This window comes from Oncorhynchus masou, chromosome 21 (genome assembly GCF_036934945.1).
Source record: "Oncorhynchus masou masou isolate Uvic2021 chromosome 21, UVic_Omas_1.1, whole genome shotgun sequence".
NCBI lineage: Eukaryota > Metazoa > Chordata > Actinopteri > Salmoniformes > Salmonidae > Oncorhynchus > Oncorhynchus masou.
The window spans coordinates 5,524,385-5,543,739 of record NC_088232.1 but is presented as its reverse complement, the minus strand read 5'-3'; the positions used below and the strand labels follow the sequence as shown (position 1 = coordinate 5,543,739).

Here is a 19,355-nt window from a genome sequence, read left to right as displayed (position 1 = left end):
TAATGGCTCCATATTGTTAGGTACTTGAATCAGTTTTCAAGATGGGCTTGACTGTGGTTCAGATTTTATAATGTCATATTTCTGTGTATACAGGAAAGAGTTTTTCAATTAAGTTTTCTGCTTTTTGGTACAATCGTTGTTTGCAGTCTGTAGTCAATGAAGACCTGCCGATCCGGTGTTACTGGCGACTGAGCCTATGAAGTGTCTGGTCAGGATCATGGATCAGGAGCTGTCGCTCTTCCTTCCCGAGTCAGAACAAAGGCCCCAACCACGAGGGACAGAGACTCCACCACAACCACTACATAGAACACAACCAGTGGACAGGTGGATTGAACAACCTCAGTCCTGGTGGTCATCAGAGAGACCGAGGCTCCAGTCAGGGATCCAGTCTGCAGTCCAGGCCCTTCTCTTCACAGTCTCAGTGCAGGGATGAAGCAGGGCCTGGAGCTAATAGAGATGGACCCTCCTGTTCCTATGATACAAACACCACAGTATCCATGATGAACAGAGCAGGTCACCCTGGGCTTCAGCCTTTACAGAGTGTAGTGGAAGACCCCCCTGGTGGAAGTCTAACAGGAAGTCTGTCTAATGCCTGGTGAATGGGTTTTTCCACCCAAGGGTGCTTGCTCCTGCTTCTACCTTCTCTGATGTCACTCGGTCACAACGTGGGAGGCCGAGTATTAGGGCGGACGCGGACAAGCCGAACACCTGCCCCACCTGTACAGCGCGTCACTAATGCGAACTATGTGAAGGCATACCAGACCGTTCTCACCAAGGAGAGGCCCTTAAAGTTGCAAACTGTGTTACAAGAGCTTCTCCTTTCGGAGTAACCTTACCAGACATAGGAGTGACCACAATGGGGAGAAATTGTAGATGTATGCACCTCTGGGAACAATTCTTTACCGGAAATATTATAGTTATCATGTGAAGTGTCTTGTCGTAAGAGGGTAATTAACTGCATACCCCTCATAAACCCTTTGTTAACTTATCATTTCAAACAGCGACAGTAAGCCTTGACTAGAACAAGCACTTAAATATTTACCTTACTGAGTAGATGGAATAGGGTCATATTATATTTTATCATACTGTTCGTTCTTAACAAGTCTGCTCTGAACTTGAAAGATAGTGATCATGAATAGGAGATTTGATATGTAACGTAATAAGCAGTACCGTATTTCAAAAAACAAAGCGCACACCTTTTTCAGTTACCAGCCTTTGAGCTATGACGCCAACCAATAAGATCCTTTCTCTTCGGTGTAAACGGAAGTGAGCAGTTACCAAAAACATTTATCACCATAGCGTTGTTAGCATTGTTATTTAGACGTTTATTAACACCTTTGAACTCAAAATATGCTTAACTGCACAGCATTACATACTTACCTCGGGTAGTGTTTATTTCGCGTTGGAGACAGGACTTTGTTGCTAGATGTTCTAGGTAAGGCTAGCTAGCTGCTAACAATGGCTAACTGTATTGTTTTTCATACTCAAATAGCCTCCGTCTTGGAGGTGCTAGCGAATGCAGCCGTGGCAGAGATCTGTAAACTCGTAGATGACGACTATGCAGTATTTCGTTTGGAAATAACCCAAAGCCAGAAAGAAAACAGGACATTGCGGAGGAAACTACAGCTGCTGGAACTGAAGGTGGCACGGGAGCGCGCAGAGAGGACCATTCGTCCGAGTAGTGTCAAGATCCTCGACCGATACAGAGGAATGGCAAGAGGTACATTTTGCAGAAGGCCGAGGTTGCGCTGCCTATTGCCCCATTCCCCTCTGCGCATGTGTAACCTTAGATGTGTTGAACACATACTGTAGAATAGATGGTTAAAACGTCTTAGGGATAGCCCCCTTTCAATTTACGCCTAAATAACATACCCAAATCTAACTGCCTGTTGCTCAGGCCCTGAAGCAAGGATATGCATATTCTTGGTACGATTTGAAAGGAAACACTTTGAAGTTTGAGGAAAAATTGAATTGAATGTAGGAGAATGTAACACAATAGATCTGTTCTTTGAAATGCAACAGAAAGGGCCCTGTTCCAGCCATTACTCTGGTTGTAATTCCGATGGTGCCCACAAGAAGGCAGCAGTGTATGTGTGGATAATTTGAAGCATGAGCGAACTCCATGACATTTAGTGTGGTACATTTGGGCAAATCGTGAAGGAGACATTTGCATTCATATTACATTTTTTTCTGCAAGAATATCGTCAAATCTGTACACTTGGACTTTGATTTAGCTTTCCAAGTATTAGTAGCCATATTATAAGTTCAACATTTGCAAAACAACCAGTTTTCATAACTTCATAACTCTGAATATTTGTATAATTTTTGTCCAAAAGGAAAAGGCATGCTGTCGTACAAGGTTAATAGATACATTTTACGACAGATACAAGGTTTACTCTCGTAAAGCCCAGCTCATTAGCTATCTAGCTAGCCTTGTTTGACCACGATTGGTGCTTATTTGACAACGTTAGAGTTGCTCAAGTGAAGTCCGCCCGCGTCAGTAGCGTCCCATGAAGGAGTTGCTCTCTGACCAAATATGGTGTCCTATAGGATATACAACACCCCAAATTATATAATGAAGTCTCGTTACGTTCTAGGATCTCTAAGGAATACATACGAACATGATTTGACTGGTTGAAACAACGTTTCGGGTTAGATTTTCACAGATTCATTTTTGTTGCTAATTGAACGAGTGGAAATACAAAATCGATCGTGCTATATGGACCTTTTTAGGATATGAACAAGGATTTTATCGAACAAAACGACACTTCATGTTATCTCTGGGGCCCTTTGGATAATAAATCGGAGCACAATTTCAGAATGTAAGTCCACATTTCACCTTCAGGGGTGAATTTATCAAACCTATCGCGGCGAAAAAAAATGTTTTGTTAGGAGCTTTCCTCAAATAATAGCATGGCATTTTTTTTGCAGTAATAGCTACTGTAAATTGGACAGTGCAGTTATATGAACAATAATTTAAGCTTTCAGACGATATAAGACACTTACATGGTGACACAAGGCGCTGCATGATTTACAACTGTCCAGTTGACGGAACTTGGGTGTTGGTCAGTTTGTTTTATAGTATGCAATAACTCCCCTGATTACTTGGTTGTCTTGCCCAAAGACACTCATATTATAACCAGATTCTTGTTTTCTGCACTTCATATTATTTACCCAATGAAAACAATGTGATGCATGGAACATAATACATCAATCAATAAATAGTATATCAAGAAGTATTACCTTACATCTTTGCCAATTCTAGACATTATTAATTGTGTACAATATACCGTTGAACATTAACAGTAGCTAACTAACCACCTCTTTTCTCCCAATCACAATCTCAGGTGAAGGACATCTCACTGGAGGCCACAGGAGGGTTGTGAAGGCTGCTGGACACAATACATGGAGAGATGACCAACCAACCACTGTTGATGACGAGAGTGCAACCTCAACCCAGCACGTTATCGTGATAGAGGTTAGTGTAATAGTATAACATCAAAATTACAGTTCCTTTGTTAATCAAGTGTCGCCCATTTATTTCAGTAAGGCTGCCCTCAGCTATTCACTTGCTTACATGTATCTGCCATAGGGGAGCTTGTGAGACTTCTCTGACAGTGTTTTTGCTGCAGTCATTTATCTGTGGCGCTGCGCCACGGCAAAGAAATATGGAACTTGAAAAAAACATGTCTGCCAAGGCACACTTTTTTAAGATTCTAGAACAGTGCACATTTACTCTGCAAGCAACACGAGTAATGCATGACAACCCCATAATATAATAGTTTCTCTTTACCAAGTTGGCTTGTTGTTGTGTGTTCTATGCGAGAGAGAGAGTCCTCTGAAGGTGCATTCAAGTTATGAGTGCCTTAGGGAGGGAAACATGAATTCTGATAAGCACTGGGAAAACAGCCGTTTTAATGGCCTTAGTTAAATATAGGGGATCCCAGTTTTCCATTCCTACTTTATTTATTTCTCAACTCCTTAGCGAACTGCACCATTTTAAACCCATCATTTTTAGCAGTGGCATGGTTAAGCACATTCCCACTCCAATTCCCTATTCCCACTCCAATTCCCTATGAGTGTATCGGGGAGAGTGGGGAAAAATGTAACACGGGTCAATTGTATAGTAACTTGGGGTAAAACACAACCTTTCCTCTAAATATTTTTGGGGAGTGACTTAAAAACCATTGTGATGAGACGGATAATATATTTAGTTGAGCAAGAGTAGTGGCAACCAGGGAAAGTGTTGTGGGTGAAATGGTGATATGAAATGGTTTCTGGGGGGGGGGGGGCTACATCATATTCGCTGTGTTTATTCAAGTTTTTGAGGATACAAAATTCAGCAATAGGATGCTAACTAGTTAAAAGATCATATTTGGGATCTAGCTAATGATTAGCCCAATAGGGTAAATGCAGAAAGGCAACCCTGTGCTTCAGCCTATTTGTTTATAGCCACTATGCTCCATCAGTTGGGCTTCAGGTGATAATGCTTATTACTAATAGCACATTTGATAACATGGACAATGCATAGGCTATATTTATGTTCAAATAAAAAAATGTGTCAACCCGAGAGTCGTCCTGTTATTTCGACCAATCAATTGGTTGAAATGTTGAAACCTGTTTTTCCAAAAATAGACAGACATGCATTTGAATAAAATTAACTACTGAGCTTGTCTAATACTTTAAGCACACTGTTTGATTAAATAATTAAGACACACAAATTACTTAAGAGCCCGATGATCACTGTGCTAAACAAAATGACAGCGAGTGCCTGTGTGACTGGCTTACATTGTCTCGCTTTCCTCCCTATTGCAGTGAAAAGGTACCACAGCACAGCATGTGTTTATTGCAGTGTCCGTGCTGATGCTGCGAACTCATTTCAGGCATTTCGTTTCTTACTGAAAAGTTATTTTACCGAAATCCCTAATTTGTTTAGGAAAAACATTCCCTCAACCCTTGCTCTCTTTACGTGAAACATGTAAGCATCGCATGCGACCAATATGGCCTGACCTATAGCCTATCATAATGACGTCAATAAATTGGTTATAACAAACTATGAACACAGTAACACGTGACAGCAAAATGGATGTGGAGGACGTGAAAAATAAACTTGAAATGGGTGAATGTTTACTGGTTTCTTAGGAGGTAAAGGGGAAGTAAGATCTGTGGAAGACATTTGACCTAGTTGTGGAAACGACTGGGGATCAAGAAAAATGAGGATCTTGGAGCAAGCGTTGCGTAAATATTGTGTGCTAAACAGGTGTTGTTCAATTACATAAACATTCATTAATAAACATTACTAAATAACAATACTAATGATTTATAAAGCCTTTATTACAGCAGACTAAAAACAGTTGCATGCATTCATGAATTGCGGTTTATTTATTGTTTAGGCTAATTATTTAATTTGAACAAAGGAATCATTGATTGATTCATATAGTAGCCTATATATTGAAATAGCCTATAGCTCGATGGTGATTATACAAGGCTACTATACAAAGCCTACAAATGATAATATCATTACGTATAATAATGATGATCATAATATTAAATGTAATAATAACAATTTGAAGATCAAGAAAATGTAGGGTATAGGAGCGAGAGCTGCATGCATATTATGGGACAAACAGGTGTTGTTAGATTACAATATTTTTTTTCTGCCTGTTTGGAACAGTATAAACAACACTAAATACATTATAAGTAATACCAGTCTGTTATAACGAAAACATTTTTGGAAGCTTTTATTACAGCATAGCAAAGATTAAAAACAGCCGAATCTGTGAAATTGCTTTATGCAACATTTTGCCGTTGCACGAGGCGTGGTGCCAAAGGAATCAGTAGGCTATTATACAAACACTCAAACCGGCAACAGAAGCAAAATCTGTCTTATTTCTGTAGATATATGGATGATTTATAAAGCCAGGCACATTTAACAGCGATTGATTATAGACCTAATTAAATTGAGGTTTCCTCTCTCCTCAACTTTCTTAGACAATTAGGCTTAAGACAAGGGATGTTTCCTCGTCTCTGCTGCTCCTGCCTCCGCCGCATGGGTTCTCAATCCCAATATGCTGGTCAACTTTGCTATTATGCACATAACAACATAGGGAAAGGCGCCAATTCTACAGCGCACTGAAGATTATGTCGACAGCGACCTTATCCAACACGGAGAGAGTACATTTGTTATAAAATATTAGATTTTTTAGTGTTGCACCATTATTTTTTACATACAGTTGAAGTTGAAAGTTTACATACACTTAGGTTGTAGTCATTAAAACTTGTTTTTCAACCACTCCACAAATGTCTTGTTAACGAACTATAGTTTTGGCAAGTCGGTTAGGACATCTACTTTGTGCATGACACAAGTAATGTTTTCCAACATTGTTCATAGACAGATTATTTCACTGTATCATAATTCCAGTGGGTCAGAAGTGCCTTTAAAGAGCTTGGAAAATTCCAGAAAATGATGTCATGGCTTTAGAAGCTTCTGATAGGCTAATTGACATTATTAGAGTCAATTGGAGGTGTACCTGTGGATGTATTTCAAGGCCTACCTTCAAGCTCAGTGCCTCTGCTTGACATGATGGGAAAATAAAAAGAAATCAGCCAAGACCTCAGAAAAAAAGTGAAACAGGTGCGAATCAGACAAGTGTCTTGTGCACCATGAAAAAACCCTCTACATTTAGACTGCTCGACTAAAGAAATCTCGGTTGACCAACAGCCTATTTACCAGACAATTGATCAGATCCACCAAACAATCTAACAGTTGACTAAATGGGGTCAGCCCTAAAATCATTTTAACAACTAATTTTACAAAATATGTTATTGGGGCAAATTTCTGGAGGAATAAATTATATTTTAGATGGTGTCAGCATCATTTTATTTTCCTTAATTTTGGATAAGAATTCAACCTTTTCCCCCACTGCTATGACATTGTTATCAATTCTACTCATGTACCTTTAATAAACTCCTTCTTCTTGTCAGTCTGAAGATGCAGAAGTTGCAGGTCCTGGAGGATCGTCTCTGGTCAAGCAGGAGAGGACTGAAGGAGAGGATCCACAACACAGCAGAGACATCCAGGCTGGAGCAGCGGCACCTCCTGAATACACGGAGGACCTCACCGCCAAACCCCAGCCCAGGGCCCGACACAGCATTGCGGAGGTCAGTGGAAAGCCGAACGGCGTCCTCAAGACAGAGACGAACACAGAGAATTTAACTGTAACACAAAGGCTCTTACACACAGGATCTGACCTCAAGTCAGACCCAGAGAGACTGGGGTTGGGGAGACTGGGCTGTCCTCCTGCTCCTGCCTCAGAGTATTTACTTTACGGTGACTCGGGGACAGTTAATTCCCATCTGGACTCAGGTGACGAGTTTGAGACTGGCAATGATCCGTCTTGTTCTTACACTACAGAGATGGACCCTGCCAACATATCCTTGGGTTTAGAAACACAGACTGATCTGTCTAGAGGGGACATGAACCGGTATAGTAGTAGTGTATACTCTGAAGGGTGCCTAGATGAGAAAGGGGAGGTTATAGTCGTAGATGAGGTGGCTGTGAAAGTAGAGGGTGACGCTCCTCCCACATGGAATGCAGATAGTCACCTAGGAGACGGATACTCACAGGGCAGAGATATCTTAGATTACAGGGAAAGCTTAGAGACAAATCTAAATGTCGCGACCCATTCCCCTTTACACACGCTCAGGGGAGCAACATCTGGCGGTAGTAAAAAGAAACGTTTCCTCTGCATGTTCTGTAACAAAGGCTTCAGCAGCCCCCAGAAGGTGGAGATCCACCAGAGGGTCCACACAGGGGAGAAACCCTTCAGCTGTACCCAGTGTCACATGCGCTTCGCAGAGGCTGGCACACTGAAGAGGCACCAGAGGGTCCACACTGGGGAGAAACCGTTCGTCTGCCACGTGTGCCATGCTAGTTTCTCACACTCGTTCAACCTGAAGAGGCACCAGAGGGTCCACACAGGGGAGAATCTTACAGCTGCCCCCAGTGTGAGAAGTCCTCCCACCAGCTGAAGATGCACCTAAAGGTCCACATGGGAGAGAGGCCGTTCGCCTGTACGCACTGCGGGAAGAGGTTCTCAGAGAGGAGCTATCTCAGGATACACCAGCAGAAAAAAAAAATCACTCTATAACATAGAAAGTAACCCTTTGATTCCATTGCCTCTGATGTTTAGATCAAACCCTGCGTTAAAGACAAATATTAATTTTCCTTGTTCTGAACAGAAAAGATCCACAGATGCATTTGGATTAATGACAGTAACAGATTTGAATATATCTGAGTAGAATATTTTATCCAGACATTGTGTGATAATAAGCCTAAAAAGTATGTTGCATATTGTGTTTGTACTGTGTAGGATATATGATGTTCACAAATGCCTGTTTCATTACTTTCATTTAACTACTTAAATGTTTTCCAAGACACTTTTAATGGGTATATTAATGCAGTTTATTTATCAAGTCCATGCAGATTTTTAGTTGAGACATGATGTGTGTGTGGATTTCATATAGTGTCATTTAAAACGTGTTCATGTTTTAATAAACACAAAATGGGACTTATCGTTCTAAGACTTTCATTGAGACTCTCTTTAGTATACATCACATCTGATCTCACCCTATTCTACAGATATTTATAACCAATATACACTTACTAAATATACCTACACATGCCCACACACTAACAAACACCTACTGTACACGTCAAAATAGTTTAGTCAGGTTTGTCTAACGACTTGACTTATCATAGCTGACTTATTTTTACCCACAACATATTTATGTCCACCATGATGGGTTTAACAACAATGAAGTCATTCTCTAACTACAGTATAAGACTCAAACCTAGTGGGGATGGGTAAACACTCCATGTTGAAAGTGTGTTTATCTGTGTGTGCGTGTGTACGTACCTGAGGGAGTGTATGTATGTCTGTTAGTGATGCGCGGCTTGACTCACTGAGCAGTTCCCCTATGGTTATATCTGCAGGGAATGTTTAAGGGTCATGGAATATTGTGTGGTTGGTGGCGAGCGGATTGAATAAAGAGAAACGATAGCTTTAAAAAAATCCATAAATGTTAATTATTGTGTCATTTATATCTATAGGGTACATTTAGCCTAAAATAATGAAAGAAAAACCTTTAGTGGCTTTAGTGCATAAGCCCAAGTTTTAGCCTACACACCAAATTCACATAGAAATGTGTTATCGGGCTGTCATTCTCATTTAAATCAAGTTTAAGAAGCCCGAGTCTGAAGTCCTGAGTGCTCTGGAGCAGGTTTTCATCAAGGATCACTCTGTACATTGCTCCGTTCATCTTTGCCTCAATACTGACTAGTCTCCCAGTCCCTGCTGCTGAAAAACATCTCCACCGCATTATGTTGTAACCACCATGCTTCACCGTAGGGATGGTGCCAGGTTTCCTCTAGACTTGGCATTCAGGCCGAAGAGTTCAATCTTGGTTTCATCAGACCAGAGAATCTTGTTTCTCATGGTCAGAGTCCTTTAGGTGCCTTTTGGCAAACTCCAAGTGGGCTGTCATGTGCCTTTTACTGAGGAGTGGCTTCCGTCTGGCCACTCTACCATAAAGGCCTGATTGGTGGAGTACTGCAAAGATGTCCTTCTGGAAGTTTCTCCACATAGGAACTCTAGAGCTCAGTCAGAGTGACTATTGGGTTCTTGGTCACCTCCCTGACCAAGGCTTTTCTCCCCCGATTGCTTAGTTTGGAACTAAACTAAGCAATCTGGCCAAACTTCTTCCATTTAAGAATGATGGCCACTGTGTTCTTGGGGATCTTCAATGCTACAGAAATGTTTTGGTACCCTTCCCCAGATCTGTGCCTCGTCACAATCCTGTCTCTGAGCATCTTGGATTCTTCGAAGTACAAAATTCAAAAGGCACTCTTTTTTTGCAGGTGCATGGTAACAGTTGAACAAGATGAAGGAAAACGGAAACCGCACACTGCTCTTGATAGTATCACTGATCTTTAATAATCTTACGTATCGGCCTCACAGCCTTCGTCAGAGCTTTTGTGAGTTAAAAAAAAAAATTGGCACCCTTATGTAGACCTAGCCCCGCCCACATCCGTTCCACTCATCGAAAGGGGTTGGAGGGGAAGGAAAAACAAATAAGTGCTACGAAAGATAACAATATGCATTTCATAAATATTTGAGTAAAGTGTGCAAATTAGATGTATTAAAAACGTCTATAAAACCACTATGAGGACATAGCAAGTTTGCATTAATCGTTGAGGACGTCGTACGAAAAATTATGTCCCTATCTTAAATTAATTAATTCACGTTCAAATTCTCAACATACCATACATAGGCATTTAATCATTAAAGTCCTTTAGGAAATAATGTCTGGAGGGTGAAAATCCCCAAACATTCTCTTTTACTCAGAGTAGTATTGATATCACCAACCCTGTCTGAAATCTTAACTTTATCTATACCACAAAATCTAAAGGTAGAAATGTCATTAAAATGTACTGCGACTGGATAATCCGTCGCTTCATCATATTGTTGCACTGTGCGCATCCTCTGCATTTATAGCCACCATTTGGAAGAGGGCGTAACAATTCTTCTTTATTTTTACTATTTTCTGATGTCTTCACTATTATTCTACAATGTAGAAAATAGTAAATGTAAAGAAAAACCCTAGAATGTGGTGTGTCCAAACTTTTGACTGGTACTTTATGTAAATAAGGTATCTGCTTTTAAACTATTTATTAACTGTTTTTGCATTGTCATTATGGGATATTGTGTGTAGATTGCTACGGATTTGTATGTATTTAATACCTTTTAGAATAGGGCTGTAACGTAACAAAACGTGGAACAAGTCAAGGGGTCTAATAATTTGACTTCGAAACAGGATTGAATACAAATTTCTTTCAGCATCTTGAGAGAATACAAATGCGCAGTTCGATACTGTCTGTAGAGGTGCTATCTTTTTCAGCATCATAAAAGCTGATAGTATTTCAATCACATAAAATAGGCAACCAAGCCAAACTGAAATCTTATCAGAAACTTCTTGGGTCGTTGTCACAGCTTTCAATTTCCTTACAACCGGTCAAACTAATGTCATTTGGAAATTTTGCTGAGAAATTCATTCCCATTTTTAATTTTTTATTGCATTTTCTCCCCAGTCCCTAAACGGCTTGTGAAAAAAACAGAGATGACAGAGAACTTCACCAATGTCAATTAGATTGAAGCATTGGTTCTATCGATTTGTGACATTCTGGTGAGCAAGGGTTTATTTAGTCTTCTAAGGCAACATGTAATGACAGAAGAGAAGCCTCATGTACTGTATCTACACTGAAGAAAATATAAACGCAACAAATAAAGTGTTGGTCCCATGTTTCATGAGCTGGAATTAAAACTCCCAGAAATGTTTCATAAGTACAAAATATTATTTAACTCAAATTTTGTTTACAAATTTGTTTACATCCCTCTTAGTGATCATTTCGCATTTGCCAAGATAATCCATCCACCTGACAGAAGTGGCATATCAAGAAGCTGATTAAACAACATGATCAGTACACAGGTGCACCTTGTGCTGGGCACAATAAAAGGCCACTAAAATGTGCAGTTTTATCACACAACACAATGCCACAGAGGTCTCATGTTTTGAGGGAGAGTGCAATTTGCTGTTGCCAGATAATTTTATATTAATTTCTCTACCATAAGCCACCTCTGTTGTTTTAGAGAATTTGGCAGTAAGTCCAACCAGCCTCACAACCTCAGACCACCGGGGGGGGACTCATTCTGATTGGCTGGGACTGGCTACCATGTGGGTGGGCCTATGCCTTCCAAGGCCCTGCGCCCCTGCCGTCATGTGAAATCCATAGATTAGGGCCCAATTTATTTCAGTTGACTAATTTCCTTATATGAACTGTAACTAAGCAAAATCTTTGAAATTGTTGCACTTTGCGTTTTATATTATTTTGTATAATTACAGATAAGTTGACTAACAAATAGCACACCACAATGTAGGAAATTATAAGCAGAATCAGGCAAAAAACAAAAACACCCCCTGTCAATTTTTTTTGTTGCCATCTCTGATTGTAGCCTACAACGCATTTTCTATATTTACGTGTTATGGTTGGGTGCGTGGCCTCTGATTTTCACTCAATTACACATGGTCAGGAGGATGGGGTGGGTTATTAGCAATTGCTTGCTGGTGCAGGTGAACAAACCCATACACCAATGTCTGTGTAATTTGTACCACCTCTTTCTTCCAGGAGGAGGGTCCGAAGGTGCTGCTGGGGAAGGAGGAGGGGTGTGAGGAGGGTCTGGGGAACCCTGAGTGGACCATGGTCATGGAGGACAAGCAGAATACACCTCCTCCTGAACCGGCAGAGGAACCAGCTGAGCAGCACAGGACCACACACAGTCTCACTGAGGTGAGCCCACTGTGAACTACTGTCTGAATGGTATTAGGTCAGGGCCCGTATCCACAAAGCCTCTCAGAGTAGGAGTGCTGATCTAGGATCCTTTTAGATCATAATGAATAAGATTATATGGCAAGATCCTAGATCAGCACTCCTACTCTGAGAGGCTTTGTGGATACGGGCCTAGGTCTTCATACATGTTGTCTCAAGTGTGGGACCATGCCTTTGAATTATCAAACCATTAAAGAGTGTCAAGTAATCAAATGAACTAACACGTTTGCATAGTACTCATAGCAATCCCTCATTGGCCAATCAGAAGATGCTCCATAGCAAGGTACTCATCAGATTTCTTGATCCAACATCCTCTCACTCTGTATCTCTTACAGTCAGTAGACATGGAGGAAGGGAAGCCTGATCTGCTGCTGGTCAAAGAGGAGACAATAGAAGACGGACCAGAGAGCATTGACCTCCTGAGTGGACTAAAGATGGGGGAGCAAGGTAAGAGAGAAATACATATAGCCTCCATACAGTAATATACAATATCGTCAATGAGAATAGATGAACCGCTTGGCTATTTTTGAAATCAATACAACTTATGTTTACATACACAAACACACATTATCATGTATGAACTGGACCAGGTAATTGACAACAAAAAAACTCCACATGTAGAGTCCTCTTCCATGTTTGTAAAGTCTATTTTATAACCTCTTCCTGCAGGTGGTTGGCTGGAGTGTAACAGAGGAGACTGGGCGGCCATCTTGGATTCCCAGACCCAGATGGGTGCAGCTATGGGCCCAGGCGATAACGTCACCGAGCAGGGCTTGACCAGAGGTGACATAGTGGAGGTCAGTGGATGGGACAGCATCCTCAACTCTGGGCTGGTGAACAACACTGTTAACCAGATCCAGAAGCACAAAACAACATATCCACTAGAACAGACTGGCTGAGCCCAGGGCGAGGCATAGATTTGGTCTGCAGGGACTGGGAGGTGTCCGTATACGGCTGGAGAGAACAGACACAGACTCTGCTAGCGATGCTCCATCCTGCTCCTATTGTTGTGATTCAGAGAGACTGACGGCACCTCAGGTTAACCCCCTAACAGGTGCTGCCTTCAGCCTGCCTTCTATAGGATCTATAAACTGGAACATGGACCCTGCAACAACACAGAGAGGATCTACTCAGGATACACCAGCAGAAAATAATTAATGTATGCTGATATGTAGTAATAATAATAAATGTATTTCTTTATTTTAAAAAGCGCTTTTCATACAGAATGTCAGTCTCTTTTAAAAAACAAACTACAACAAATTCAGGGAGCTGGCAGTTCATGGGAGAGGGTCTTCCACAGCTGGATGATGATGCAGTTCAGTAAAGGAGTAGCTTGATTGGAGGTGGCGTCGATGGTACAGCCAGGGAGGGAGACACATCAGTCAGACAAGCCTGGAGCTTTTCATCAATCACCTCTGTCTCTACGGTTCACAGGTCCTCCTCCTCTGTAGGTAGGCTGGAACCTCCATCACCGAATGTGTAGCCTCCATCTGGGTGATGCATCGGCAGCAATAAGTGCCTGGAGGCCACCACACCTGGGCAGTAATCAGCAACAGTCTCCTACGAGGCCAGCCTGTGTCATCCCCTCACACCACAGTCCACATCTTTCCATGTAGTACTAGTTAGTTAGTTTGTAGTTAATTCTGCTGGTTTTGGATGTATAAGGAACTGGATGAGGTGAACTGAGGAAAGAATGAGTATGATGAGACAGAGTAGATGATATGGTGGTGGTTGGTGTGATGGTGTCTTGCAATGCTTCACTGAGGAAGAGTGACAAATGTTGACCCTTTAGGTTGATGCTTGTGTTTTATAGTGAGGTAAGGATAGTGCCTTAATTTGTTTACTTGACATGAAAAAGTGAAGCTGTGTATGTAATGTAATGTTGAACATTTTCCGAAGTCCTCAAAATGTCATTTTATCAATGCGAGGGTGCCATATTTACAAAAAAAATGTATATTACCATAGTGAGAAAAGTTATTCTTCTTGTCTACTTGACTGTGCTGACAATCCTTTTAAATAATTGCAGGGACTGAGTTTCCTTTATCTCAGTCGAAACAAAACATTATATTTAATTCTTGAATCAACACAAATGGAAATGTTTGATAATAAACTCCAATCGCTACATATTGTTAGGTACTTGAATTACTGTTAGAGATGGGCTTGACTGTGGTTTTATAATATCATGTCATGTTTCTGTGTGTACAGCAAAGAGTTTCTTATATAAACCTTAATGCTTTTCTGTTCAATTTGTTATTACAGTCTGCAGTCCATGAGGACCTGCTGATATCCAGTGTTGATGGCGGGAGAGACTGGACCTGTGAAAGGGCTGGTCACAAACCCTGGACCCGGATCTGGACCCTGGATCAGGAGCCTTCACTCTTCCATCCCAAGTCGGAACCAGGACCCAACCACGAGGGACAGAGACTCCTCCACACCACAGAACACAACCAGTGGACAGGTGGACTGAACAACCTCAGTCCTGGTGGTCATCAGATAGACAGAGGCTCCAGTCAGGGATCCAGTCTGCAGCCCAGGCCCTTCTCTTTACAGTCTCATTGCAGGGATGAAGCAGGGCCTGGGGTTGATAGAGACAGACCCTCCTGTTCCTATGATACAAACACCACAGTATCCATAAAGAACAGAGCAGGTCACCCTGGGCTTCAGCCTTTACTGAGAGTAGTGGGAGACCCCCCTGGTGGGAGTCTAACAGGAAGTCTGTCTTCTCCTTCAGGGTCTCATCTAATACCTGGTGAATGGGTCCATAGAAGGCCTGGGTCAAGCCTTCCTCAGGTACCTCATGGTTACCCCACCAATACAGACAGGGTCAGGATGGGCGTTCACCACAAGATGTACTTAACCTATAACACAGGGCACCATCCAAACAACACCCAAACAATGGCTAGAGGTCAAGGAGGGTGCTCAAATATTAACCACCTGAGGGTGGTGGCTCCCGCTTCTACCTCCTCTGGTGTCATTGGGTCACAGCGTGGGAGGCAGAGCATTAAGACAGACGCCGACAAGCCGTATGCCTGCCCCACGTGTGGGAAGTGCTTCTCTGAGGCAAACTATGTGAAGGAGCACCAGACCGTTCACACCAAGGAGAGACCTTTCAAGTGTAAACTATGTTACAAGAGCTTCTCCTTCCGGAGTAACCTTATCAGACATAGGAGTGTTCACAATGGGAAGAAACCTTTCAGCTGTACCCAGTGTCATATGCGCTTCTCCCACTCGTCCAACCTGAAGAGGCACCAGAGAGTCCACACAGGGGAGAAACCCTAAAGCTGCCCCCAGTGTGAGAACAGATTCTCCCACCAAAACCAGCTGAAGATGCACCTGAAGGACCACACTGGAGAAAGGCTGTTTGCCAGAAAAACAATTCCACTCTATAACATAGAAAGTAACCATTCCCCTCGATAGCTTCTGAAGTTTAGACCAAACCCTGCATTAAAGACAAAGATTAATTTTCATCGTCAGCAGAAAATATTATTCCTGGGTAAACTACTGCATCCAGACATTGTGTGATATATAAGCTGAAAAATACTATTACGTATTGATTTTTGTACTGTGTAGGCTATATGAATTTCACAAATGCCTATTTTATCAAGTTCATGCAGATTTTCTTTTGAGACATTACACTAACATTTTTGTCAATTACAAGACTTAAAATTAGTGCATTCATCTTAAGAAAGCTGGGTAAGACAACCACAACACAGTTATAGGAAGTACATTTTTCCTCAAAGTACTTTGTGCCTTCAGAAAGTATTCACACCCCTGGACTTTTTCCACATTTTGTTCTGTTACAGCCTACATTTTAAAAATGTATTCAAATTGATTCATTGTCAAAGTGGAAATGTGTTTTTCACAATTGTCTTTTAAGTCAATGAGTATTCATGCCATCTATTATGGCAAGTCTAAGTACTGTAAGTTCAGGAGTTAAACTGTATTTAACAAATCACAAGTTTTATGGACTCATTCTGTGTTCAATAATAGTGATTAGCATGATTTTTCAATGACTACCTCATCTCTGTACCCCACACATATAATTACTTGTAAGGTCCTTCAGTTGAGCTGTGAATTTCAAACACAGATTCACACACAAACACCAGGGAGATGTTCCAATGCCTCACAATGAAGGGCACCTGTTGGTAGATGGATTTTTAAAAAGCAGCCATTGAATATCCATTTGTGCATGGTGAATTTATTAATTACATTTTGGATGGTTTATCAGTACACCCAGTCACTACAAAGATACAGGCGTCCTTCCTAACTCAGTTGCCGGAGAAGAAGGAAACCGCTCAGGGATGAGGCCAATGGTAACATGAAAACAGTTAAAGTTAAAGTGTAATGTTAAAGTGTAATGTTAAAGTGTAATGGTTGTGATAGGAGAACTGAAGATGGATCAACACCACTGTAGTTACTCCACAATACCAACCTAATTAACAAAGTGAAAGAAGGAAGCCTGTACAGAATAAAACTATTCCGAAACATGCATCCTGTTTGCAAATGTGGCAAAGCAATTCACATGTTGTGTTGGGGGCAAATCCAATAAAACACCTTACTGAGTACCACTCTCCATATTTTCAAGCATAATGGTTGCTGCATCATGTTATGAGTATGCTTGGAATCATTAAGGACTGGGGAGTTTTTCAGGATAAAAAAAAAGAATGGAGCTAAGCACAGGAAAAACCCTAGTTCAGTCTGCTTTCCACCAGACACAGAGATTAATTCACATTTCAGCAGGACAATAACCCAAAACATGAGGCCAAATCTACACTGAAGTTGATTACCAAGAAGACAGTGAATGTTCCTGAGTGGTCGAGTTACAGTTTTGACTTAAATCTACTTGAAAATCAGGCAAGACCTGAAAATAGTTGTCTAGAAATGATCAACAACCAATCTGACAGAGCTTGAAGAATTTTGAAAATAATAATGGTCAAATGTTGCACAATCCAGGTGTGCAAAGCTCTTAGAGATGTACTCAGAAAGACTCACAGCTGTAATCACTACCAAAGGTGATCCTAACACATTGACTCAAGGGTGTGAATACTTATGTAAATTAAATATTTCAGTATTTTATTAATACATTTGCAAACACTTCTAAAAAATGTTTTCACTTTGCCATTATGAGATATTGTCACGTTCATCATAATGATGAGACCAAGGTGCAGCGTGAGTATTGTTCCACATAATTTTAATAAATTGAACTCACTGAACAAAAACAACAAACGAAATGTGACGCTACTGTTGTGCACTCAGGCTACTAAATGGAGACAAGATTCCACAACACAAATGAGGAAAATGGCTACAACGATAAACAGCTGTCTCTGATTGGGAACAGGCCAACATAGACATACAAAAAACCCTAGACATACAAAAACTAGAGTACCCACTCTAGTCACACCCTGACCAAACCAAAATATATAGAAAACAGGGATATCTAAGGTCAGGGCGTGGCAGATATTGTGTTTAGATGGGTGAAAAACAAATCTATTTTATCCATTTTGAATTCAGTTTGTAACACAACAAAATGTGGAATACTTCAAGGTGTATTAATGCTTTCTGAAGGCGCTGTATCAGCAAAATCTGTGCTAGTAGGAAGAAACATGTAAACGTTATGGTGGTGGTGGGAAGGGGCACCATGTGATTCATTTAAGGTACTCTGTGAAGAGGTAGATTCGAGGTGTTTTTGGAAGATGGGCAAGAACTGCTGTCCTAGCTTCAAGAGTATGCTTGTTCCACCATTGAGCTGCCAGGATAGAGAAGAGCTTTGACTTGGCTAAGTGGGGAGCTGATCCCCATTAGGGGTGGGACGGCCAAGAAACCAGTGGCAGAGCGGAGTGCTCAGGTTGGGGTGTAGGGTTTTAGCATAGCCTGAAGGTAGGGAGGGGCAGTTCACCTTGCTGCTCTGCAGGCAACCATCATGGTCTTGTAGTGGATACGAACTTCAACTGGAAGCCAGTGGAATGTGCGGAGGAGCAGGGTGACATGGGAGAACTTGGGAAGGTTGAACACCAGGCAGACTGTGGTGTTCTGGATAAATTGCAGGGGTTTGATGGCACAAGCAGGGATTCCAGCCAAATGAGTTGCAGTAGTCTAGACGGGAGATGACAAGAGTCTGGATTAGGAACTGCATTGCTTCCTGTGTGAGGAAGGGTCGTACTCTACGGATGTCGAGCATGAACCTGCAGGTGAGAGTCACTGCTTTGATGTTTGCAGAGAATGTCAGAGTGTTTTCCACAAGGTTCTTTGCACTCTGGGAGGTGGACACCGTGGAGTTGTCAACCATGATAGTTGTGTCACGAACTGCAACGCTGCTGGGTTTTTCCCTCTCAACAGTTTCCCGTGTGTATCAAGAATTGTCCACCACCCAAAGGACATCCAGCCAACTTGACACAACTGTGGGAAGCATTGGTGTCAACATGGGCCAGCATCCCTTTCGGAACGTTTCGACCCCTTGTAAAGGCCCCGACGAATTGAGGCTGTTCCGAGGCCAATGTTTTGTACACTCAGTGTATACTTAAATATGCCTACACATACCCACACACTAACAAACACCTGCTGTACACCTGAAATAGTTTAGTCGGGTTTGTCTGACTTTTGACTTTGTATAGCTCACTCATTTACCCACATCATCATAAGTATTTACCATGATGGATTTGATACAGATACAGCAAAACCCCTGAGTCACTTTGGGAGGTGACAAAACCTTTTTTGGGAGGAAACTCTTGTTTGCCTCGCATCTTAATTAAACTCGCAATAAAATAAATAGTAGACTTGGAAAAGCATTACTCTAGTCGAAAATCAGCAGAAACAAACATTTACAGAGCAAAAAGGGAAGATTTCAACAGCATTAAAACATGAGTATAACAGCTTACTACGATCTCATTTATAAATGCATTGCACAAGAGTA

The 19,355-nt window shown here is 41.5% G+C and overlaps 1 protein-coding gene across 2 annotated transcripts; it reads left to right on the top strand.

Moving 5' to 3' along the window:
• Window positions 1-1,261: 1,261 nt before the first annotated feature.
• On the top strand, window positions 1,262-17,024 carry LOC135507631 (uncharacterized). Of its 2 annotated transcripts, none has more exons than XM_064927200.1 (7): window positions 1,262-1,720; window positions 3,348-3,478; window positions 6,985-7,161; window positions 12,245-12,406; window positions 12,781-12,892; window positions 13,115-13,242; window positions 14,705-17,024. In XM_064927200.1, exons 1-7 carry the CDS (start codon window positions 1,459-1,461, stop codon window positions 15,722-15,724), a joined length of 1,992 nt encoding a protein of 663 aa, XP_064783272.1. In that variant the 5' UTR covers window positions 1,262-1,458; the 3' UTR covers window positions 15,725-17,024. The 2 variants fall into 2 exon arrangements, with proteins under 2 accessions (XP_064783272.1, XP_064783273.1); XM_064927201.1 differs by lacking the exon at window positions 14,705-17,024 and adding an exon at window positions 13,880-14,480.
• Window positions 17,025-19,355: the final 2,331 nt, after the last annotated feature.

What these genes read in the sequence shown, in the direction of transcription:
- LOC135507631 (XM_064927200.1), top strand. Translation starts at nt 1,459, where the DNA reads ATGGCTAACTGTATTGTTTTTCATACTCAAATAGCCTCCGTCTTGGAG. An exon ending in CCACACACAGTCTCACTGAG is followed by an intron (nt 12,407 to 12,780) that starts GTGAGCCCACTG and finishes TATCTCTTACAG; the next exon opens with TCAGTAGACATGGAGGAAGG. An exon ending in ACTAAAGATGGGGGAGCAAG is followed by an intron (nt 12,893 to 13,114) that starts GTAAGAGAGAAA and finishes CTCTTCCTGCAG; the next exon opens with GTGGTTGGCTGGAGTGTAAC.